The sequence below is a fragment of the Oryx dammah genome, unplaced genomic scaffold (genome assembly GCF_014754425.2).
Source record: "Oryx dammah isolate SB20612 unplaced genomic scaffold, SCBI_Odam_1.1 HiC_scaffold_21, whole genome shotgun sequence".
Classification (NCBI taxonomy): domain Eukaryota; kingdom Metazoa; phylum Chordata; class Mammalia; order Artiodactyla; family Bovidae; genus Oryx; species Oryx dammah.
This window is the reverse complement of record NW_024070205.1, coordinates 52255063-52281719: the sequence shown is the minus strand read 5'-3', so window position 1 is coordinate 52281719 and position 26657 is coordinate 52255063. Positions and strand designations below refer to the sequence as shown.

Below are 26657 nucleotides of genomic sequence, written 5' to 3'. Positions count from 1 at the left end.
TCCCCAATCTGCCTTCTACAATTTATTTGCAGGTTCCTCACCTCACTGCTCCCTCATGTGTTCTGTCCGGGGTTTATAGATGTATTCATTGGGAAAGACAGGGTGGGCATATTTACTCCATCTTCTGATGGGTGCAATTATATACACTTAAATTATTTTATTGGTATATTTAGTGACTGATCTCATTCTGGGAAGATCTCGGTTAGAATACTGCTGATAGAGTTGACAAAACTTTACCTCCATCTAAGCAACTAAGATTATTTCTCCAAGTATTCCCTTCCCCCCAAAGATAGTTCATATACAAACATAAATAAATATTAATGAATGGAAAATTGCAGGAAGAGCCTAAAGAAATGTTTATTATAATCCATTATATAAGCATCACTGATATAGATTATTCTAAGCCCTATCCATCATTGCAGATGCAGTTTATCAATTGCTTAAGCTTTTGTGTTACGATTGCTATCCATACTTGCTGGATGTCCACACTACGCATGACACGATGTTACATGCAGTTCCATGGGTTTGATTTTTTTTTAAAGAATAAGGTGATAGGATCCAAATTCACTACTTCTTCCAAGAGCTATTACATATGATTGTACTAGGTTCTAACAGGTATTCAAAAATAAATCAGTGACATTATCCTTAATCCTCAGAATTTTATAATATAGTAAGAGATCAGAACAAAATTTTACTTATATCCCTCTTTAGAGGTTATTGTTGCAAAATGTCCACAATTTTCTGTGCCGTGGGAAAACTAATATAAGGTAACATGTGATAAGCATCATTCAAGTAATACCAAGTTCAGCATCGTCAGAAAAAGGAAGCAAGTTTTGGAGTGCAGGCTATCATAAGGCCCTACCCTGGAACTGCCACTTACCGTTAGATGATGGGAACCTCTGAACTTGCTTGAAAAATCATGGAAAATATAAATTATCTCTCAAATTTCTTGTATGGACTTAGTAAATAAGGTCCTCAATGTTACTTATCACAGGACCTGACATATAGAAGGTACACAAATTTTAGGTATTATTGTAAAAAAAATAATTAAAATTAAGCATAATCATAAGTATAAATTAAGGGCAATCTTTTCAGATAATGATTGCAAATAATGTTTGTTGACACTTAGGTGGCATATTAAAATGCTGTCAATAAAACATGTTTAAGTTCAGAACATTATACCCTCCTAAAAATGTCTTATTATTTTTTTAGATAAGAAATTCTGTGTTGTTATGTGCTAGTACTCCAGTGTCAACAGCAATGGAAATGATCCAGACTCTTGCAGAGGAAGCTGCAAGTTTAGCTGTCAAAGCTAAAACATATTCAAACTATCAGGATTGTTTCGATGATCCCCAGTCTCATATGTATTTTCTTAATACGGAAGAGATTACACAAATTGTACTTTCAGAGATCGCTGACATTGACTATGACTTAACCTTAAGGAAAATATTATGGGATGCAGATGAGGAATGGGGAACCCTCTTTTGGGAATGGAGGAACAGCACTCTTGACAGTATTGATACAGAATCAGTATATAGAAATGTTTCCAAATGGATGCAAATAATCTTTGTGCTAGAAAAAGGTAAAGTGTCTTTCTCAAGTTTTTCTACTTAAGATTACACAAAAATGGCTAGTAGGCCAGCAAGATCATTGTCCTTGGCTTTGTTACTTTACCTGTTCTAAGGCCTCACCATTAATGACTGAAAAGACAGTACAAGAGCATAGGTAGGAATCACTTCCTGAAGCAAGAAAGAGATTAAAACTTTGGAAAAAATGTTTTTAATTAACTAGTAACAATTTTATATCTGTTAAAAATCAGTTCCCTAGGTAGAATCCCAAATGCTTCCGCCTGATTCTGGCTCTTAGAACCACAGATGTTTTGATGTTAAGGACCCACCTTCAAACCCTCACTGTGTATGCAGATAGTATATTTTGGGCAATGCGGGAAATAGCCAGAGTCATTTTGATAGGTTTTCCTTCTGCTAATCATCAAATTTGAAATCTTGCCAACACAGAGATGCTGTTCCTGTGCAAGCAATTCTGTAAAGTCAAATCCTTTCCAAATAGAAAGCTTTATTCCACTTGGCAAGATAATGCTTTTATTTTTTAAATTCCTCTAATCTCTCAGCTATACCTTAAGCTATAGTTTTTTTTAATAGTTTTTTTAGTTTTATAGTTTATAGTTTTTTTCCTTTAAAGGAAAACACCTTAATTTGCTTGTTTTTAAGTTATATAAGAAATATGATTATCACAGAAACTGTAGAAAAGAGAAAAATTGGGGACAAATCACCCAGAGTGTTAAAGCAACACAACACTCATTTTGTGTGTTCTCTTTCAATATTGTGTCATATATCTGTTTCAGAGAGCAACATACAAAGTACCAAGTAGATAAAACTTTCTTTTATCCAGTTTCCCAGATTAAATCTTGTTCACCACAGTATAGACTTGCAAAAAAATTTATTCTCATCTTTTTATCCGATCAAGTCTTGAAATACACTTTGTTATTCAACATAGCTTTATAAAATAAGCCTCATCTGTATCAATTGTATAGTCAAGAATATGTGTATAGTTTTCAGTTCTCTCAAGTGATCTACTTTGGCGATTTTTCTGTCTCCTCCCTCTTTTATAAACTGAGTAAAAGGTTTTAAGGGTTGGACCTTCAGCTGCACAGGTTTTGAGTCCTGCACCCTTTGTGTGTGCTATGCTTAGTCACTTAGTCATGTCCGACTCTTTGCAACCCTGTGGACTGTAGCCCACCAGACTCCTCTGTCCACAGGGATTCTCCGGGCAAGAATACTGGAGTGGGTTGGCATGCCCTCCTCCAGGGGATCTTCCCGACCCAGAAATCTGTATTGCGGTGTGTTGTGTTGTTAATGCCAGAGGAAAGGTCAGTTCTGGTCTATGGCAGTTTTTACCTTCATTTTCTGCATTTCAATGTAAAGATATATTCTTTATGAAATGATAGTGATTGGTTTTTTCCCTTAATATTCTTTTAATGAGCAGAATTGAAAAGCCCCAAAACCGAAATAGTCTTTTGAATTATTTGTGTGTACCTCTCTGTATGTCTATCTTGTCAGGGAAAATCTGGGAAACCCTGTGGTAACTAGCTATCCCTAGTATCAAATTTTGCAAAATAACTTGTTCTGATAGTTTGGGGTTTTAATCACTAGTCCTGATCAACTATTTCCCTTTATTTTAATCCATGCTTGATTCTTATGGGAGAGTGATGTTAATAAGCCTCATTATTTTAGTACAGATTAATAACTGATAAAGGAGTATTACATTAAATAGCAAATTTGTTTTCTGGCTTAGAAAATGTGGACTGTATGATAAAGCTGCTGACCCATTGCTTCTTATAGGTCTACCTAAAAATGACATGGTGACGCATCTTAAGCAATCAGTGATAGATTTTAAACAAGAGCTGCCAATCATCATAGCACTAGGAAACCCCTGTCTCAAGCCAAGGCATTGGGAGGCTCTCCAGGAGATTATTGGAAAGTCAGTGTCTCTTGATAAAAACTGTACAGTAGAGAATCTTCTAGCACTCAAGGTAAATTAAAATAGTTTGAAATAAAGTTGGCATAGCAGAAGGCCAAAATTTAAGTAGGCAAGTAAATCTACAAGGAGTAAGAATTAGAAAAATAAGACATTTATGGAATGTTAGGAAAAGTAGGAGTATAATGTATTAGATGACAGGTGATGCTTCGCTGGTGGTAGTTTAGTACAGATTAATAACTGATAAAGCTAGTGTTACACTGAATAGTAACTTTGCTTTTTGGTTTAAAAAATATGATGTACATATTATAAGCATAAACCATTCATCATGCCATTACTACTAGGTGATTTGAAAACAGTAATTCTGGTTTTCATGCATAACAGATGAAATTAAATTGGTGTTTTTATTTAACAGTGATACTTCTTGTGGAGAGTAAATTTTATAGGAATACCATCAAAACTACCATATTTATATAAAATGAAGATATATTAAGAGCATGTTAGGGTGGCCCTACAAATAACTTTGATATTCTATTTAAAAAACACGATTAGCAGCTATTTGATTTACCTGTAGATTTTGTTATAAAAATAAAATTTTACTATGATTTTCATGGTTAAAATTTTTCTATTTTCATGTGTAGTTTACAATAAGCTTCATTTACATTTCATGTTACACAATTGACAATGTCTAATATAACCAAAATAGTATTTTATGCCTATAATTTTCTACCAAATGATTTGCTATAATGAGGAAAAGGGGAAAATTTTTTAATTAGACAAGAATTTTAAAAGTGAACTTTATTTTAAAAATTAATTTATATCTCTAGCCCTAAATTCAGCTGCCCTCCTGAACTCATAGATCCACCTCCACTTATATGTCTAAAAAATATCTCAAAGGTAACATGTCAAAAATGCACTTCTTTTTCTCCATCTCCAAAATTCCACTCTTCCTTTATTCTCTCCATCTTAGTTAATGGTACCTCCACTTTTTTTCTAGTTCAGTTCATTTCAGTCACTCAGTGGTGTCTGACTCTTTGCGACCCCATGAATCGCAGCATGCCAGGCCTCCCTGTCCATCACCAACTCCCAGAGTTCACTCAGACTCACATCCATCAAGTTGGTGATGCCATCCAGCCATCTCATCCTCTGTCGTCCCCTTCTCCTCCTGCCCCCAATCTCTCCCATCATTAAAGTCTTTTCCAATGAGTCAACTCTTCGCATGAGGTGACCAAAGTACTGGAGTTTCAGCTTCAGCATCATTCCTTCCAAAGAAATCCCAGGGTTGATCTCCTTCAGAATGGACTGGTTGGATCTCCTTGCAGTCCAAGGGACTCTCAACAGTCTTCTCCAACACCACAGTTCAAAAGCATCAAGTCTTCAGCGCTCAGCCTTCTTCACAGTCCAACTCTCACATCCATACATGACCACAGGAAAAACCATAGCCTTGACTAGACAGACCTTTGTTGGCAAAGTAATGTCTCTACTTTTCAATATGCTATCTAAGTTGGTCATAACTTTCCTTCCAAGGAGTAAGCGTCTTTTAATTTCATGGCTGCAGTCACCATCTGATGAAATAATCTTTGAATCCTCTCTTGCTCTCTTTCCTCATTCCACCTAAATGTTGCATGCTTCCCTGGATCATTATCAGAGTATCCTAACTGAACTATGGTCCAAGAGTGAATTCATCAAAATATCTAGATAGTTTCAGACTATTTAATCAGTGCTAATGAGCATTCCAAAAATCTGGCACAATTTCAACAGCCAGTTCAGTTGCTCAGTCATGTCCAACTCTTTGCAACCCCATGAATCACGGCACGCCAGGCCTCCCTGTTCATCACCAACTCCTGGAGTTCACCCAAACTCATGTCCATCGAGTTAGTGATGCCATCCAGCCATCTCATCCTCTGTCATCCCCTTCTCCTCCTGCCCCCAATCCCTCCCAGCATCAGGGTCTTTTCCAGTGAGTCAGCTCTTCGCATCAGGTGGCCAAAGTATTGGAGTTTCAGCTTCAACATCAGTCTCTCCAATGAACACCCAGGATTGATTTCCTTTAGAATGCTTGATTGGATCTCCTTGCAGCCCAAGGGACTCTCAAGAGTCTTCTCCAACACCACAGTTCAAAAGCATCAATTCTTCGGTGCTCAGCTTTCTTCACAGTCCAACTCTCACATCCATACATGACTACTGGAAAGAAATGGAGATATTAAATAGGATGACATATGGGAATAGCAGTAGAATCTTCTTTCAGGGATAAAAACAACAAGGGCAGCTAGTTAATTCCAAGATGCAGAGAAGAGCAGCTCTCCAAGTATCTCTGTTCTGGTGACTGAATCTGGAGATATTACATCAAGATTTTGTCCAATGGAAATTGGCAGTCAGGGCACATGGAAAGGTCTGTAAATACTCCACTAAAGTATTTTGAGAGACATTTATCCTCATGGAGCTGTGTCAAAGTGAAGCCATGGAAAGCTGTGCCCATTAGAGTTATGTTCTCTCAGACTATTATATCCCAAGAATTATCATAGAAAGTAAAAACTTGTCACAAAATAATTAAGCAATTGGCATTAGTGCAGAGAAAAGAAAGCTGAAAGAAATAATGCTATCTGCAGATCTGCAGAAGGTGCTGTTAACTATTTTTTACACTGACTAGAATCAGAAAAAATAAATACTGAGTCAGAAATTTTCACTGAGCAAGAAGAATGTGAAATAGAATGATTAAAAACTGAAAAGGGCTGCTTCATGAAAGTTACACCGTGAAGTCTCTGGTTAGGATATAAACCTAATTGGTCAGATTTTTAACATATTCATTTAAACCTTCCATTTTAAATGTATCAGGAATTATTTGCTCCATTGGACATTAAATTTTTTTTGTTTTAGATGTTTCAGTATGAAAATGAAATAAATGAGATATCAACCTCAGCAACTAATGAAGCTGCTCTTGAAAAAATGCTGTATAAGATTATTGATCTTTGGAACACTACTCCTTTACATTTAGTTCTTCATCACACTGAGGCTTACTCTATCCTAATAATTTCATCTATAGATGATATATTAGTTCAACTGGAAGAGTCTCAAATCATACTTGCCTCAGTTAAAGGATCTTCCTATCTCGGGCCCATTAAGGTAAATATTATGGCAGAGGGAAATGTCTTAACTGTTTGTAGTTTTATCACTTCAATTTTTGCATCATGTAAACTTTTGAATGTATAAATCATTCATGTACTTGTATAGAAGAGAGATTGAATATTTAGCATTTTACATATTAAATATAATTTTTCATGGAAGCACTAATTATTCATCAGGAGATGTCAGAAACTTTAATTTGGGCAGACAAGGTAAATTTACATCAAATTAAAAATATGACCGTTTAAACCATGGTTTTTGCCAGCAGCGGCACTGCTGCTAGATACATCCACAGTTCTGATAGTCCTCATGCCAAAACTGTTGCCTTGAGATTCTTTTTGCTGAAGTGATATGTTTCATTTTCATTCCCTGTGCTGTTTGTCTTAAAGGTTAATCCCACCTCTATATTTGTGTATCCTTGCAATTATTTTAACAGCTTCTATATCTGTTCTAGTATAATTAGAAATTGAACTCTAGAGTCAGCTTGTATTCAGTGTTCCCTCATAGTGTGTGTGCTAAGTCACTTCAGTTGTGTTTGCAACCGTATGGGGATTCTCCAGGCAAGTGTACTGGACTGGGCTACCATTCCCTTCTCCAAGGGATCTTCCCGACAAGGAATTGAACCAGCATCTCTTATGTCTCCTGTATTGGCAGGTGGGTTACCTCTTGCGCCACCTGGGAAGCTCCATCGTTTTAACAGCTTCTATATCTATTCTAGTATAATTAGAAATTGAACTACAAGGTCAGCTTGTATTCAGTGTTCCCTCATAGTCTCTTCTCTGAGCAGCCCCACATCCCATAACATAGCTAAGAGTCATTTTAAAACTTTAGGAATCGTAATAAGATATAATAATATAGAGATATCTAAGAGTGAAATGGGGGCAGGAGGAGAAGGGGACGACAGAGGATGAGATGGCTGGATGGCATCACTGACTCGATGCACGTGAGTCTGAGTGAACTCCGGGAGTTGGTGATGGACAGGGAGGCCTGGCGTGCTGCGATTCACGGGGTCGCAAAGAGTCAGACACGACTGAGCGACTGAACTGAACTGAACTGAACTGAAGAGTGAAATTAACATGATTGATTATAGATGGATAAAAATCAAGAGAGAGAGAAATAGGTACTCAACAAATGGACTTCACATTATTTGCAAACAAACAGACAGTTAGGAAAGTGTCACTTATTTGGACCTTAGAGAACAAAAACGCAGTAAATTACAAAAAAGAGGTAAACCAAACAGACTGTTCTCTAACCACATTCAGTAAAATTTAAAAATGAACAGAAAAAGTAGCAAAAATAGACCAAAACCTGCTGCTGCTGCTAAGTCGCTTCAGTTGTGTCTGACTCTGTGCGACCCCATGGACTGCAGCCTACCAGGCTCCTCCGTCCATAGGATTTTCCAGGCAAGAGTACTGGAGTGGGGTGCCATTGCCTTCTCCAAGACCAAAACCAGCAACAACAAAATCACCCAGAAAAAAATGGAAATTAAAAAACAGCTATGAGAATGTACAGGAAATGTTAATCAAAATTTTTAAATTAGAAATAAGCAAAAAAAAAAAAAGAGAATTACAAGTCAAACCTTGTCACAATTGGCTAGAGTTCAATGAAAAGGAATATTCAGAGCACTAAATGTCTTTATTTAAAAGTAAAAGTGAATTTAATAAAAGATAAATTAGGCATAGTCAAGAAGTTGAAAAGAACAGACACACACATCCACACACACCAATTCCACTTCCAAGCAAGGAGTATGGGGACCAGGCACACCATTTTGCCTGAAATACTCAAATCATAATGGAAAAAATACATCAAACAATGGTTTTAGGAAAATGGACATCAAGCACTGAAGGACAAGGATCCCTGAGAGTTGGCAAACAAGCAAGTTGAGCCCTATTATTGCCCCATCATTCTGTCATTAGTTTCCACAGCTGGATTGAGAGAGAGGGGAGGAATACGTCCAGAGGATGGTAGACTCCCTGGTATTAGGAGATGCTGTTGAAAGACTAAGAAGCAAAAGGAAGCTAGAGTTTGCAGAATACAGTATCAGGGAGGACAGAGCTCTACTGAAAGAGAACTTCAGAGATCTGTGGAAGATCCCTAGTCAGGTTTGCAGCATACCTAATCATATGAATGTAAAGAAACTAGTGGAGACCAGGACAGTGGTCACTTGAGAGAATTAGAAGGAACCTTTCACACAGAGCTGGGAACAATACCCATATCCACCAGCTACAATGACAACAACAACACAAACCTTTATAACTCACAAGCATTAGAGCGCTTAAAAGAATAATGCCACAATAATGTGTAATAATTAGTCCTAGATTAAATGCAGTTCTTATCCTCCTCAACAAATCTAAAAACAACACTACAAGTGATAAAATTGCTTCTAAGTAGCTTAACTCCATCCAGAATAAAACTCAAAAATAGGAACACAAAAATATTTAGTACCCAATATAGTAAAATTCATAATGTCTGGAATCCAATCAAAGACTATCAGACATTTAAAGAAATAAGAAAGGAGAAATCATAATGAAAAGGAAAATCAACTAGTGAAAACTGATCCAGAACTGACATAGTTATTAATTAGAATTAGAGACAAAGACATTGAAAGAATAACTATATTCCACATATTAAAAAGTTACAGGAATAATGGATGATATTTTTTAAAAGACCAAAATCAAACTTCTAGAGATAAAATATATAATATCCAAAGTGAAATAGACACTGGATAAAATTAAGAGCAGGAGGAGAAGGAGACAACACAGGATGAGATGGTTGGATGGCATCACTGACTCAATGGACATGAGTTTGAGTAAACTCCGGGAGTTGGTGATAGACAGGGAAAGGCCTGGCGTACTGCAGTCCATGGGGTCGCAAAGAGTCAGACACGACTGAGCAACTAAACTGAACTGAAGATTAACAGCAGATTAGACATAGAAGGAGAAAAGTTTAGTGAATTTTAAAATATGACAGAAACTATACAAAGTGAAAAAAAAAGAGAATTTTTAAAAATAAAAAGAGCATCAGTGGCCTGCAAGAAAATAAAATAATAGACATGTAATTGGAGTCCTCCAAGAAGAGTGAGAGAAGAAAGCAGAAAAAAAAATGAAGAATTAATGGACAGAATTGTTCTAAATGTATTTAAAACAATAAAATCATAGATCCAAAAAGTCATTCCACTTCTCCCCAGAATATTGGAAATAAAAGCAAAAATAAACAAATGGGACCTAATTAAAATTAAAAGCTTTTGCACAATGAAGGAAACTATAAGCAAGGTGAAAAGACAGCCTTCAGAATGGGATAGAATAATAGCAAATGAAGCAACTGACAAAGAATTAAGCTCAAAAATATACAAGCAACTCCTGCAGCTCAATTCCAGAAAAATAAATGACCCAATCAAAAAATGGGCCAAAGAACTAAACAGATATTTCTCCAAAGAAGACATACAGATGGCTAACAAACAATGAAAAGATGTTCAACATCACTCATTATCAGAGAAATGCAAATCAAAACCACAATGAGGTACCATTTCATGTCAGTCAGAATGGCTGATATCCAAAAGTCTACAAGCAATAAATGCTGGAGAGGGTGTGGATTAAAGGGAACCCTCTTACACTGTTGGTGGGAATGCAAACTAGTACAGCCACTATGGAGAACAGTGTGGAGATTCCTTAAAAAACTGGAAATAGAACTGCCTTATCACCCAGCAATCCCACTGCTGGTCATACCCACCGAGGAAACCAGAATTGAAAGAGACACGTGTACCCCAATGTTCATTGCAACACTGTTTATAATAGCCAGGACATGGAAGCAACCTAGATGTCCATCAGCAGATGAATGGATCAGAAAGCTGTGGTACATATACACATACATATACATATACACTCAGCCATTAAAAAGAATACATTTGAATCAGTTCTAATGAGGTGGATGAAACTGGAGCCTGTTATACAGAGTGAAGTAAACCAGAAAGAAAAACACCAATACAGTATACTAACGCATATATATGGAATTTAGAAAGATGGTAATGATAACCCTGTATGCGAGACAGCAAAAGAGACACAGATGTAAAGAACAGACTTTTGGACTCTGTGGGAGAGGGTGAGGGTGGGATGGTTTGGGAGAATGGCATTGAAACTTGTATATTATCATATGTGAAATAAATCGCCAGTCCAGGTTCAATGCATGATACAGGGTGCTCAGGTCTGGTGTACTGGATGACCCTGAGGGATGGGATGGGGAGGGAGGAGGAAGGGGGGTTCAGGATGGGGAACACATATACACCCATGGCTGATTCATGTTGATGTATGGCAAAAACCACTACAATATTTGTAAAGTAATTAGCCTCCAATTAAATTAAATAAATAAATAAAGGACATAGATGTCCTTTACTATGTCTAGCAATGTACTTAGTGATGACAGAGTGAACACTTTCCCCTAAGATCAGGAAGGGTGTTGTCTATCTTTGCTTCTATTCTTCATCATATGGAGGTTCTAGCCAGTGTATAAGGCATGGAAAAGAAATAAAGAAATAAAAAGCAACCATACCGGGAAATAAGTAAAGCATTCTTTATATTCACATGACATAATTTCCTATGTAAAAAATTCAATAAAATTACTCAAAAAGTAAATAAAGCTCATTTTAGTAAATTTTCAGAATACACGATTAGTGCACACAATTGATTGCATTCTGTAGACTAGCAAGGAACAGTTGGAGTTTGACATTTTTTAAAAATCAATAAAAAATGTGAGATACTTAGCAATAAGTATGAAGATATATGTGTAAGATCTATCCAGTGAGAACTACAAAATCCAGTAGGAAGAAAATAAAGACCTGAATCAACAGAAGATATACTATGCTCATGCATACAAAGAGTCAAATGTCAATATTCCCGAAAGATCTAAATATAGTACAATAAAAATCAACATGCTGTCCAACTACTGGTAGAAATTAACAAGCTGGTTCTAAAGTTCTTATGGAAATGTACAAGAACTAGAAGAGCTTCAACAATCTTGAAAAATCTTCTTTTCCAACAAAGTTGGAAGAGTAACACTTCCTGATTTCAAGATAGTATAATGCTATAGTAATCAAGAGTTTTATCTTGGTTAAAGGGTAGACAGATAAATGGAACAGAATAGAGTACAGAAATAAGTTCACATATATATGAGTTTTCAATAAGGGAGTAAAGATAGTTCTGAGGAGAAACAATAGTCTTTTCAGAAATGGTGCTGGCACATTGGACAGTTACATGCAAAACAAAGAAATGCTTTAAACCATATCTTGAGGATATACAAGATTTAACTCAAAAATGGATCATAGGTCTAAAGGCAGAATTTACAAGTATGAGATTTTGAGAACACAACATCAGAGAAATATTTTGTGACCTTAAGCTAGAAAGTTTTCTTCAATATGCCACTAAAAGAATGATCAGTAGGAGGAAAAACTATCAGTTGAATTTCATCAAAACTTAAAATTTGTTCTCTTCAAAAGTCACCATTAAAGAAAAAAATATATAAGCTACAGGCTGGGATAATATCTGCAAAGCATATGTTTAATATAAAGGACTTTCAAAATAAAAACAAGAAATGAGAAAAATATTTAAATGGACACTTCACTAAATAAGATATATGGATAGAAAATGAACACATAAAAAGATGCTTAACTTTATTTTTCATCAAATGCTAAAATCCCAATGAAACACCACTATAAACCTTGTAGAATGACTAAAATTAAAAAGGCTGATCATCCCAAGTGGTGATGAGGATATGAAAGAACTGAAACTCTCATACATTACTGGTGTAATGTAAAATATTATAATAAATTTAAATTTTTTTCAAAAGTTAAAAATATATGTACCACATGATCCAGACATTCCATCTCTAGGTATTTATTCAAGAGAAAGAAAAACTTACTTCATACAAAGACTGGCAGCTTTAGTTGTAATAGTGAAAAACTAGAAATAACCAGATGAATAATAAATGTATAGTATCAATATATCTATGAAGTGGAATTACTACTCCACAATAAAAATAAATGAACTTTTGTTATATACAACAATGTGAATGAATCCTAAAATAATTATGCTGAGTGAAAGAAGTCAGACAAAAAAAACAATAGATACTGTATGATTCCACTTATATAATCTAGAAAATGCCAGCTAGTCTATAGTTTCAGAAAGTGGTTTCCACAGGAAATCACTGGTTTCCATAGGAATAGGATTAAGTCAGTTGGGAGGAAGGTATTACAACAGGGTTTAAGAAACCCTTTCAAGGTAATCAATATGTTTATTATCTTGATTTTGGTGATTGTTTCACAGGTATAAGCATATCTGAGAACATCAAGTTGTACACTTTAAATATGTGTGGTTTATTGTATTCCATTATACCTTAATAAAGCTGTTGAAATATAGATCCATTTTAAAAGAAAGAAATATAGAGGTTAATCTCAGAAGAGAAACATAAATGAGTTACAAGTGGTTCCTTCTGAGAAGCCACAGTTAGGGGATAGACCAGTCTACTGATTTTTCAATATTGTGTTATTAATTGATTTTTAACCATTTTTCTATTATTTAATACTATACTAGCTGGAAAAGGATGTCTTATTCACACAGTAGAATTTCCTGAAGTTAAAATAATGAAGAAAACTTAAAAGTATTGGCATAAGACCTCTCTAAAAGACACTATTAGGTTAAAAGATAAAGCAATTTACAAAACAATGTGCATAATATGGTTAGATTTATGTAAACTGTTAGAGATATTATATGTACATACACATTTGTACAAAAATGTTTAAAGAAAGGAATGAAAGACTATGCCTACCAAAAATATCTGAATATTGTACAATAAGACAACTGGATGAATAGGACATTTTAACCTCTCCCCAAACTAAATATAATTCAGTTTACATTAATGTATGTGACCCTCTAGCCACCTGATGCAAAGAACTGACTCATTTGAAAAGCCCCTGATGCTGGGAAAGATTGAAGGTGGGAGGAGAAGGGGATGACAGAGGATAAGATGGTTGGATGGCATCACTGACTCAATGGACATGAGTTTGAGTAAACTCTAGGAGTTGGTGATGGACAGGGAGGCCTGGCGTTCTGCAGTCCATGGGGTCTCAAAGAGTCAGACATGACTGAGCGACTGAACTAAACTTAACTGAATGTGACCCTCTATTATAATTACTTTTTTTATGTCAGTGACTGATGGTCACCTTTGATTTGTTTCTATCACATTACTCATAAAGTGATTTTATGTATTTAGATTTGTATGTATGTGCATTTTTATTATTGTAGGATCTTGTAGATGAATGGGATCAAAACTTGGCTCTCTTCTCATACACTCTTGAGGAATGGATGAATTGCCAAAGAAATTGGCTTTATCTTGAACCAATCTTTCATTCTACAGAAATACAAAGGTAAAAAACTTAAACTATGTCATGTACAGGTAAAAAAATGTATAGTAGTGATTTATTTCCTTTAATTTTTGAAAAATAATTTCCTCAGTGAACAGTCTAAAACTATTCTACCTATAGGTATAGAAATATAATCTGCCAAATCATTATTATGTAACCATCTTCCTTTTTTAAAAGATTTAAAGCATCATCTTTATTAAAAGAATCTTTATTTCTCAATTACTGATATAAAGCTAACAAGTACTGGGAAATAAGCAACAAATGTCATAATCCTTAAGTCACAATGCTAGATGTCTATTTAGTTCTGGAATATTAGTATGGTTTTCATGTGAACAATAAATATGCTTTTAATAGTATTCACACATTAATGATAGTCACTTGCTTTGAACCATGTGAAATAATAGAGGTCCTAACAATTGTCTGAAATTCTACCGTTTCTTTTATTTGTAACATTTGAATTAATTTGTCTTTAAGTGATAGCTCTCAGAGTACTTGAGACATGTACTCTGTAGACAGAATTGAAACTACTGGCAGTAAATTACACAAGATAGTCTAGAAGCCATTCTGAAGTAAAGTAGGAAGGCCTGAGGAAGGTATTTGTAAGGCATATTAGAACAGATTACAAGAATACCTTGAATATCAGGTTAACTATTTTGAACTTTATTTTACTGGCAAAGGAGAACTATTAGAGTTTTACAAAAGAGAACGGTCTAGATGTAAGTATTGCTTTGTAGGGAACAATACACATTTTTGTTATACATGTATGTTTCTTGTCATTTGAATGTTTTAGTTTTTCATTAATCTATATGTATTCTGATAGTTCTCAAAGGTGAAACCACACACCTTAGGGATATGTTCTTTATGACTACAACTTAATGTCATAAATTCAAACTTTAATTCTACTTGCTACTAAAGATTTCTTAAATGATGGCGAGATACAACTCCAGGTTAAGGAATTCACATTATCACCAAGTTTTTCTTTTCAGGATTTGCTGTGAGGTTAGAAACGGGGCTTTTAATTAAGGGATGCTGAAGGCTTCTATACAGTCATTGTAAAGAAAGGAAAAAATAAACCTATGATGGACCTGTCTTTGACTAATGGAAAAATGATGAAGGCCCTGATAACAGGAAGAAGATGTGAAGAGAGGAAAGAGAAGATAGGTTCATTAGAGAAAAAAATCCTTTAAGGGGAATTTTTGAGAGTATAGTATGTAGTGCCATTTACCCTCACTCCCAATTAAATGCAAGTTGTACTAGAACCTCCCAGAGACATTGGGAAGATGCTAAACCAAAGGTGAGATTGAAGTCTCTCCCTGCTAAGATTTTTGCTAAGCTGTAGAAATTTTTATTTTTGTGTAGTGACTAAGTCATGCCTGACTCTTTTGGTGTGGGTTGCCTATCTTTCTCCAGGGGATCATCCCAAACCAGGGATTGAACCTGTGTATCCTGCATTAGCAGGCAGATTCTTTACCACTGAGCCATGAGGGAAGCCCATAACTAATTATTAGAGAAATGCAAATCAAAACCACAGTGAGATATCACTTCACATCAGTCAGAATGGTCATCATGAAAAAATCTACAAACAATAAATGCTGGAGAGGGTGTGGAGAAAAGGAAACCTTCCTACACTGTTGGTGGGAATGTAATTGTTACAACCACCATGGAGAAAAGTATAGAGGGTACTTAAAAAACTAAAAACAGAACTACCAGTGGGATCCATCAATCCCATTAAACCATAATTTGAAAAGGTACATGCACCCAAGTTTTAATTCCTGAGCTATTTACAGTAGCATGGTAACAACCTAAATGTCCATAGACAGATGAATGGATAAGCTGTGGTATGTATATACAATGGAGTATTACTCAGCCATAAAAAAGAACAAAATAAGCCATTTGCAGCGACATGGATGGACCTGGAGATTATCATAGTAAGTGAAGTAAGTCAGATGGAGAAAGACAAGTATTATATGATATCCCTTATGAGTAGAATCTAAAATAATGGCTGAAATGAAGTTATTTACAAAACAAAAATTGAGTCACAACTGAAGTCACAAACATGGTTACCACAAGCAAAAAAGCAGAGGAAGGATAAATTAGGAGGCTGGGATTAAATTTACACACTGCTATATATATATATAATACATGACTTTTCAGGACCTACTGTGTAGCGCAGGTAACTCAATATTCGGTGATAACTTGTATGGGAAAAGAATTAAAAAAGAATAGGTATATGTATATGTATAGCTGAATCACTTTGGTGTATACTTGAAACTAACACAACATTGTTAATCAATTATTTTCCAATTTAAAAAAAATTTTAAGGCTTTCCCTTCAATTTCTTCTCCACCTCAACCTCCAAGCCATTCAAGTTGGAGCTAGGGTAGGATGGGAGAGGGAAATTGCGTGAGCAAAAAAAGTGAACTAGATCACACAACTTCTGAAAACACTTCCTTCATTAAACTCCAACAGCAATAGCAACAAAACTCAATATATCACTAGATTACCATGCCATGTGTGGAGTTTGCTTCCCTTTTCCACGGAGAGAAAATAATGATAATCTGTAAAAGAAAATTTCTATACTTATGTTGAACCTGCTTTACATTTCCCAATCTTCGAAGATTAAATAATTATTAATAAAACTTGGATTTTCTTATACATGCCTTTATATTCTTGCTCCTAAGTCTAGTGCCCTCTCTGCAGTTCTCTTCTCCTTTAACACTCGGATCGAATAGCTTCTTCTCCAAAACCTCTCCCCAAATTGCATTTCCTTTCTAGGATTTCAGTAGCCCTTTGTTTTGTTACCCTTTGTAGGACACAGATCGCTTCAACTTATTTTATATAGAACTTGGTATATATCTATCTTATCTCTCTGACTCAGTGTTAATATTATCTTGTTAAATGATGAATGTATGTCTAATTTATCCTAGTATTCCCTACCAAGTACATCACTTGTACATAATAGACATTCAAAAAAATCTTTTTAGTTAGTGATTGGCCAGCAAAAATATAATCTCAGTACATTTTATAAATTGAACAATGCTGTGCTGTGCTGTACTTAGTTGCTCAGTCATGTCCAAGTCTTTGCAACCCCATGGACTGTAGCCCGACAGGCTCCTCTGTCCATGGGGATTCTCCAGCTAAGAATACTGGAGTGGGTTGCCACACCCTCCTCCAGAGGATGTTCCCAACCCAGGGATTGAACCCAGGTCTTCCGCAGATGGATTCTTTACTGTCGGAACCAACAGGAAAGCCCTAAATTGAACAATATTCAGTGGCAAATGCATCTAGGTTATGGATTTTAATTTTAGCCCCTTCAAAAACAAAATTATCTCAAATTTTCTTTCTAAAGGCAGCTCCCGGCAGAAGCAAAACTCTTCTCTCAAGTCATTTCCATGTGGAAAGAAATAATGTTAAAAATACACAACAAACTGGATGCTTTGCAAATAGCTACCTCTGCAGGAATCCTTGAAATTCTGCAAAATTGCAATATACATCTTGAATATATAAAGAAAAATCTTGAGGTAAAACTATAGCAATTGTAAAGTGGAGAATCATTTAATCTGCAAAATGTAATGCACTACAGAAACAAATTACAATGTAGATTTTCTTCTTTGCTCTAGCAGACAACAATATTTCAAACTCTCATCATGTATAAGTTAATGAAAATGCTATTAAAAACAACAAAAAAAGTGGTTGAATCACTCTAGATGACATTAGGCAAAGTATCAAATTTTTGAGTGCTTAGTTTTTCTTCCCTTTAAACTGGGAGTAACTCTTACCTTGAGGGGTTTTGTGTTAAATGAGATAATGAATTTAAAACACAAGAGCTGACACAAAGAAAGTAGTTAATAATGAATGTTATCTATATTAGCACCACAGCTATTGTTAAGTTGATAAAATCAGTAGAAGTTGAAATTGAATATTTTGATGATTGTATAAATTAATATATTTGTATATTAGTTCATATAATTTTATATTTCCAGTACATTAAAATGTCAGCTAGCCATGCATATGTTTAAAAACTGGTTTTAATATTTGAGATTTGTGGTGGACATACTCATTTTACTTCATAAACCAAGATTTTTCTTCCAGGCATTCATCCCTTTTGCTTGTTGAACATAATCTTAGTGGTTATGATTACCCCTCCAGAATACCCACATATGGTAGTTACAACCTAAAGAAAGCTCTCTGTCCGTGTGTGTGTGTATGTATATAATGTATATATTTAATGAGAGAATTTAAGAAGTCTGTTACAACCAAGAAATTGAAGATATAGGAGAGTAGTAAATAAAACAAGGATAATTCACCCACATAAGTGAGTAGTATCTCTTCCTCTGAAAAGAAGAGTTTAAGATTGGTGTGAACACAGATAAATTGTGGGTAGGGGTGGAAATACAGGAATTCTCTGTATAGTAGAATGTGAAGTGGACTGCTGAAATGACAACTTATTCTCCAGAAGGATAGGGAATTAAGAGCAGAAAGTTGGGAACACTGGAAAGCAATGACGATAATACTAAAATATAGTGCTTTATTAATGATCAATAATATGTGTGTGTACTTGGATTTTTTGGTTTTGTTTTAAATTGCTTTAGTTATGGTTCTTTTTTTGTTAGTAGTTTAAGTATAACTTTTGTTGAGCACAGTATGTTATTTTGACTGACACTACTATGTATACTGAAACTTTAATAATTTGGCTTTTGTATGTAAATGTAGGCACAAATGATCAAGTAATTTATATCATGATTAAACATACACTCTGAATTTTATTTCTTTTGAATCTGTACAGGACTATCTTGAAACTAAAAGAATGATATTCCCAAGATTTTACTTTCTTAGCAATGCTGAACTTCTTGATATTCTATCTGATAGCAGAAATCCTGAGTGTGTACAGGTAATATCATTCATTATTCTCTGTTCAGCAATGTTATTATCGAACCAAGTCAGAATTTTATAATGTTATTGACATTTGTTTCTGGCCTACAGCCTCATCTTGTGAAATGTTTTGAAAATATAAGACACTTACTGATATGGAAACAAGAAATTGGCCCTCCTGCTGTGGTAATGTTCATATCTGCTGAAGGAGAAAGTCTTGTGCTGCCAAAGTATGATATCTATGTTATAAACTAAGCATTTAGACCTGTAAATCTTCATTATTTAAAACCTTTGCTTGGAAGTTTCTGACATTTCATAGACATTTGCTAATCAAACTATTTCTTCAAAGATAGTTTACTTATGTAGAGTTTTACCTTTCCATATCTATATATATTAATATATCCTGTAAGCCAACACAAAGTTTCATTATATGAATATAGGTAGGAAGGAAATTTGCTATTTGCTTGGGGTTGCTGATGCTACTCCCACTGCTGTTTCCTCTGACTTCTGGTTAAGTCATGAATGGTTTCCTGGCAATTACAGTAAATGAAGTTCTTCCATTACACTAGTGCAATTTGCCAGCCCTTGTGAGGGCTCCCTAGCCTTTGGCATGAGGTTCCTAAAGTGAGTTGATTAAAAATTACTGTGCCCAAACCTTTCCATTCACAAATCCTCTACCCTGCCCTGACCTTGGCTCGCTATTTGGAAGATTCATTAAGGAAGCCAAAAATGTTTTATAATATTTATCTATTTTGCAAATTCATATTTTACTGGATCCCTTTAATTTTGCAGATTTATTGTTTTGATGTCAAGATTTCCTAAAACTAGGTGGTCTATTTTCTAATTTAAGATCTAGAAATACCAAAGACAGTATAGAATTATAGTCCTTTGGCCCATGAATATTATAGGTGTAGTTTTAAGACGGTTTTACAGACTGACCAAAGTAGTGAAATATGAATAAAAATAATAAAAAGAATTTTTTATAATAATTATTTTTGAAAAAATTATAGGAAAATCCGTATAAGAAGTGGTATAGAACAATGGCTGGTAAATGTAGAGAAAACCATGTTTGATCTGGTAAAAAAGTAAGTACAATTTTCAAATCCTAAGATTATATGTATATGCATACATATTTTTAAGCTTGTTTAATTATCTACTAATATAAGTGGGAAGTATCCAGAGAAATATATGGAGTATAGTCTTTTATGAAATGGGTTTTGATAGAACACAATGGCACATGACTAAAACACTCATTTTTACAGTGTAAATGTCAGTTTTAGTGTGTACTCATGGACAACATCTGGACAGTCTTGTGTACTTTGAAATTCATAAGTTTCTGAAGACTGGCCAGGACCAGAACTGACATCTACCTCTGCCTGCTTTCAAAAAACCTAGTGCTCAGGAGGCCTCTGGTTGCAGCCCACTTCAGTACTCTGCACTTCTGTCCCACTTTTGCTTCCTAAGATTGATTATTTGCTTTAGTTTTTTTAATGCTCTTTTCTTTATATTTCTATCATTGCATTCTGTTTTAAAGAAAGAGCCTCAGAGTGTGAATTTTTAAAACTAATTTGACTAGATCAGTCTTTTACATTTCCAATTATTTACTCCTAAAACTGTTAAAATGCATCTGAGGGGAGAGCTCTGAGGAGCTCCAGTTCTTTATGTCTCAGTGCAGAAAGAATTTGGTGAGAGGCAAAGTGATAGATGAGGCTTCCCAGGAAGAATCCGCCTGCAGTGCTGGAGACAGTTTGATCCCTGAGTCAGGAAGATACCCTGGAGAAGAAAATAGCAACACACTCCAGTATCCTTCCCTGGAAAATCGAGAGCCTGGTGGGCTAAAGGCCATGGAGTCGCAAAAGAGTCAGACACTAAACAACTAAACCACAATAACAAAGTGATGGATAAGAAGTGACTTACTAGAATAGGTTGCTTGTGAGGCTTACAAGCTGGTGGGCAAGAGGGTGCCTCCCTTGAGAGACTACAGTTTTATAATCAAAGGAAAAGTGGACAGAGGGAAAAGACCACCTTCTTTCTCATTCTTGACTAGACATCACTTTGCTATCATCAGCTTCTCCTTTTCATCAGATGGGGGAGTTTTCTTGTCCCTTCATGGTCAAACTAGGACTATCATGGCACTACTAAAATCAGCAGAAGGATGGTATATACTAAAGATGGTAGATCATCTCATATTTTAGTATAACATCACATTTTCCACTAGTACATGCAGAGGAGCGTGTCCTAGGAACCATGAACTTACTGAACTCACTGGGTAGGATGTGGGTCTCATGTCATCATTGTTTAATCATTTGGGAGCATGTCTCATGCTTTCTTTGCATAGTTTTGTTGCTAAGCAAGCCTGCTTCACTTTGTAGTTAAGTAAATCTGCTTTCTTGAGTGATCATTAACTTCAGAGGTCTCCCATACTTTTTTCTTTACTTACAGTCTTCTAGTGGAATTAAGTATTTAATTACCTTTTTTCTAATTTTATTGGGAAAGCTTCTAATGTTTCACCATTTATGATACTTAGGTTTCTGGAATATACCCTATATCAAAGTTAAGTGTTTTGTTCTATTCCAAGTTTGCAGAGTTTTATATATATATATATATATATATATATATATATGGATGTTTAATTATATCAAGGACTTCCCAGGTGGCTCGGTGGTAAAGAATCCACCTTGCCTGGGAAATTCCATGGACAGAAGAGCCTGCAGACTACCATCCATGGGGTTGCAAAGTGTCGGACATGACTTAGCAACTAAACAGCGACAACAATTACATCAGATGTATTATGAATCTACTGAGTTACTCACATGCACTTTTGCCTTTAATTTGTGGATGTCATGAATTGTATGAATAAATTTCCTTATGTTTAACTTTCCTTGATTTTCTTATTTATTTATTGGCTCTTTATTTCCTAAGAGGCATGCATGCTAAGTCACTTCAGTCGTGTCCGACTCTGTGCGACCCTATGGACAGCAGCCCATCAGGCTCCTCTGCCCACAGGATTCTCTAGGCAAGAATACTGGAGTGGGTTGCCATTTCCTTCTCCATTTCTGAAGAAAGCTATCTCAAAATGTTTCCTATTTTTTGTGGATTCATCAATTTCTTTTGTTTTTAATATCTATCATGTATTTTGATGCTCTGTTGTTATTCATAAACTTCTTTGCAGAGTGTTCTTTTAGTCAAATATCAGTATTTATACCAGTTAGTATTTTTTATTTAATACTAATAATGCCATACTTGTTTCCATAATCACAAATATTTATATCACAATGTTATTTTTAACATTTCTGTGTCATGTAAATATTTCTTGAATAAAGAACAGATTTTAATTCTTGCTTTTATTTTGTTTTACTTTCTACCAATACTAAAGTACTTTTCAGTGCTGGTATGCCCTAAAGATCCATTCTCTGCCCTTTTTTTTGGTCTTATTTCCATCTGGAATGCGCATGTCCATGGGTGCTCATATCCATGGACTCCTTACCCTCTAGCTCCCAGTTGGGTAGGGCAAATGTGAGACTCTCTGTCTGCCTTACTACTGTTTTGACAGAGTCTAAGTTCCTTTACCTAAAGTCACAGCTTTTGACAAATGGCCCTTCTCCAAAGTCCCCAACCCTTACCAGTTTCCAGTAATATTGTTCCCCTTAGTCATTCAGTCTTTTCATAACAATGACCCCCATTTGCTAAAATGTGATACTTCACTAGCCCTGCTGGTTCCCTCATCCTCTGCAGAGTGTATCTTCATTAAACTCTCTTCAAGTAATATTTTGAATGTGCTGTTTCCTGCTGACTGATATGCTGTCTTTCAGCAGTTATTTTTATTATCAACACGTTTGGACTTCTGCTTGCCATCCTGTTGTTTTCTAACTGGACTTTTGGTTTGGGATTTTCTTTTCACTTACTATTGTTAGACTGAGTTTCTTAATCTCTTTTATTGTAGCTGTGCTAAAGTTACATTTTTTTCCTAGTGAATACTCAATATTTTAATATACTTAGTGAAGCATTTTAATCCAATTCTATAGTATCTCTGATTTTTCCCCGAAGAGCATGAGTCAATTCATAATTCCCTCTCATCACCTTGTAATTATTTAGGATTTTATTCCAGATTGCTCTTAGTTCTCTATTTATAGGTCAATAATTATCCATGCTTGGGCTTCCCTGGTGGCTCAGATGGTAAAGAATCCACTTCCTGGGTTGGGAATATCTCCTGGAGAGAAAAATGCAACTCCAGTATTCTTGCCTGGAGAATCCCATGGACAGAGGAGCCTGATGGGCTCTGGTCCATGGGGTTGCCAAGAGTTGGACACGACTGAGTGACTAACACTTTCAAGTATCCATGCTTAGCAGATTTGTGGTTTGTTTTGTTTTCATTTACTTCCTCATTTTAGTTTTTCTATTGGTAAGGATTTCTGCTCTTTTTCTTGTTATTAATTTCCCTAAAATGTTTCACCATTCTTGGTTATGTCTCCTACAAACAAATATTAGTTTCTAATTACAAATATTAGTTTCTAATATCTGTACCTATCTGACTGTAGGTATTGCTTGACAAGCAAAATGTGCAGGACCTAGTCCTGAGTAGGACTAGAGAAGAGTAGCTTCTCTTTCAATGTATGGAGGTTGCTTTTCATTTCTGCTGGCAGTCATAAGCTACCCATGACATTTGACTGCCACTTAGTTCCAGCACTGTTTCATTATTTTATTTCTTATGGAAAAATGCCAATGTCAGCTTTCTTTGTTTCCTTCCTTCCTCTCTTTACTTCTTTCTCCTCCTTTCTTTCCTGCAGTCTTTAAAATGTGTGGAGTTATTTCAGGCTTCATTCTGCTTCTCTGTCCAGCCCCAAACCTAGGAGAACTCCACCAAGCACTTCTCTGGATTTTCATTCTGAATGGCTAATAGCAGCTCAGGATGGGGGAAAGGGGAATTGGAGGAGGTAGAGGCCCATTCGTTTCCCTATTGAGAAAGCCCTCTCTTAATTAATTTTCCTAAAGATTCGGCCTGGGCTCTCTCCTGCATTTGTTCAATCTCAATATTTTTTCCGTCTGCTAGAAAAGTTTCAAGTTTTTGATGCACTAGAACATACTTTCTTGCTTTCCAGCTCTTTATATGTATCATTTTTCATGTATTTTCTCTCATTTGAAGGAATATGGTTCAGAATGAAGATAAGACTATTTAGTTAGAAATCTTGATCTACTTTCTCCTGACAAATTTTTTAAAACTTAGAATAAATATTTCCAAAACTATGGAGGAAATAAATTATACTGCACTTGTGTGTATATTCATATAAATATACACATGGAAAAATAAATATCAAAATAAAAAAGCAAAGAACTAACAAAACCCAAGCTAAATATCATAAATATTCATGCAAGTTTGTTTAACAGAGATCAAAATAAAAATGTAACTACATGCTGTTTGAGAGATACAGAAATGCAATAAGTTATGAAAGAAAAAGTAAAGATATTTCATGAAACAGTGAAAATAAGGCCATTAAATTAAATAAAAGGTCATTTTAATTGGTGAAAGGTGCATTTCCCACTGATATTCTTTGAAATAATTAAGGAGTTATTATAAATATACTTCTCAGCAGCAAAGATAAGAAAATAATAAAAATAGACACTGTCTGTAATGCAGCAAACATTTAAAGAATATTCATTTAAAATATTCTAATAAATGTTGATAAATTTTTTTTTTTTTTTACTTTACAATTCTGTATTGGTTTTGCCATACATTGACATGAATCCACCATGGGTGTACATGCATTCCCAAACATGAACCCCCCTCCCACCCCCATCCCCACAACATCTCTCTGGGTCATCCCCGTGTACCAGCCCCAAGCATGCCGTATCCTGCATCAGACATAGACTGGCGATTCGATTCTTACATGATATTATACATGTTTCAATGCCATTCTCCCAAATCATCTCACCCTCTCCCTCTGAGTCCAAAAGTCCACTATACACATCTGTGTCTTTTTTGCTGTCCTGCATACAGGGTCATCATTGCCATCTTTCTAAATTCCATATATATGTGTTAGTATACTGTATTGGTGTTTTTCTTTCTGGCTTACTTCACTCTGTATAATCAGCTCCAGTTTCATCCATCTCATCAGAACTGATTCAAATGTATTCTTTTTAACGGCTGAGTAATACTCCATTGTGTATATGTACCACAGCTTTCTTATCCATTCATCTGCTGATGGACATCTAGGTTGTTTCCATGTCCTGGCTATTATAAACAGTGCTGCGATGAACATTGGGGTACATGTGTCTCTTTCAATTCTGGTTTCCTCTGTGTGTATGCCCAGCAGTGGGATTGCTGGGTCATAAGGCAGTTCTATTTGCAATTTTTTAAGGAATCTCCACACTGTTCTCCATAGTGGCTGTACTAGTTTGCATTCCCACCAACAGTGTAGGAGCGTTCCCTTTTCTCCACACCCTCTCCAGCATTTATTGCTTGCAGATGTTTGGATCGCAGCCATTCTGACTGGTGTGAAGTGGTACCTCATTGTGGTTTTGATTTGCATTTCTCTGATAATGAGTGATGTTGAGCATCTTTTCATGTGTTTGTTAGCCATCTGTATGTCTTCTTCGGAGAAACGTCTATTTAGTTCTTTGGCCCATTTTTTGATTGGGTCATTTATTTTTCTGGAATTGAGCTGCATAAGTTGCTTGTATATTTTTGAGATTAGTTGTTTGTCGGTTGCTTCATTTGCTATTATTTTCTCCCATTCGGAAGGCTGTCTTTTCACTTTGCTTATATTTTCCTTTGTTGTGCAGAAGCTTTTCATTTTAATTAGGTCCCATTTGTTTATTTTTGCTTTTATTTCCAGAATGCTGGGAGGTGGATCATAGAAGATCCTGCTGTGGTTTATGTCGCAGAGTGTTTTGCCTATGTTCTCCTCTAGGAGTTTTATAGTTTCTGGTCTTACATTTAGATCTTTAATCCATTTTGAGTTTATCTTTGTGTGCCGTGTTAGAAAGTGATCTAGTTTCATTCTTTTACAGGTGGTTGACCAGTTTTCCCAGCACCACTTGTTAAAGAGATTGTCTTTACTCCATTGTATATTCTTGCCTCCTTTGTCAAAGATAAGGTGTCCATTGTGTGTGGATTTATCTCTGGGCTTTCTATTTTGTTCCATTGATCTATATTTCTGTCTTTGTGCCAATACCATACTGTCTTGATGACTGTGGCTTTGTAGTAGAGCCTGAAGTCAGGCAAGTTGATTCCTCCAGTTCCATTCTTCTTTCTCAAGATTGCTTTGGCTATTCAAGGTTTTTTGTATTTCCATACAAATCTTGAAATTATTTGTTCTAGTTCTGTGAAAAATATCACCAGTAGCTTGATAGGGGTTGCATTGAATTTGTAAATTGCTTTGGGTAGTATACTCATTTTCACTATATTGATTCTTCCAATCCATGAACATGGTATATTTCTCCATCTATTAGTGTCCTCTTTGATTTCTTTCATCAGTGTTTTATAGTTTTCTATATATAGGTCTTTAGTTTCTTTAGGTAGATATATTCCTAAGTATTTTATTCTTTTTGTTGCAATGGTGAATGGAATTGTTTCCTTAATTTCTTTTTCTACTTTCTCATTATTAGTGTGTAGGAATGCAAGGGATTTCTGTGTGTTGATTTTATATCCTGCAACTTTACTATATTCATTAATTAGCTCTAGTAATTTTCTGGTAGAGTCTTTATGGTTTTCTATGTAGAGGATCTGCAAACAGTGAGAGTTTTACTTTTCCAATTT

At 35.3% G+C, this 26657-nt stretch overlaps 1 protein-coding gene across 1 annotated transcript in view; it reads left to right on the top strand.

The window, feature by feature from the left end:
* DNAH14 (dynein axonemal heavy chain 14) overlaps nt 1-26657 on the top strand; it is a 361705-nt gene that overhangs the window by 96961 nt on the left and 238087 nt on the right. The window contains exons 17-24 of the mRNA XM_040262849.1: nt 1213-1582; nt 3360-3550; nt 6373-6618; nt 13911-14032; nt 17379-17550; nt 18816-18920; nt 19013-19131; nt 19912-19986. Of these exons, the coding sequence (XP_040118783.1) occupies nt 1213-1582; nt 3360-3550; nt 6373-6618; nt 13911-14032; nt 17379-17550; nt 18816-18920; nt 19013-19131; nt 19912-19986 (1400 nt within the window). The remainder of the gene's footprint in view (nt 1-1212; nt 1583-3359; nt 3551-6372; nt 6619-13910; nt 14033-17378; nt 17551-18815; nt 18921-19012; nt 19132-19911; nt 19987-26657) is intronic.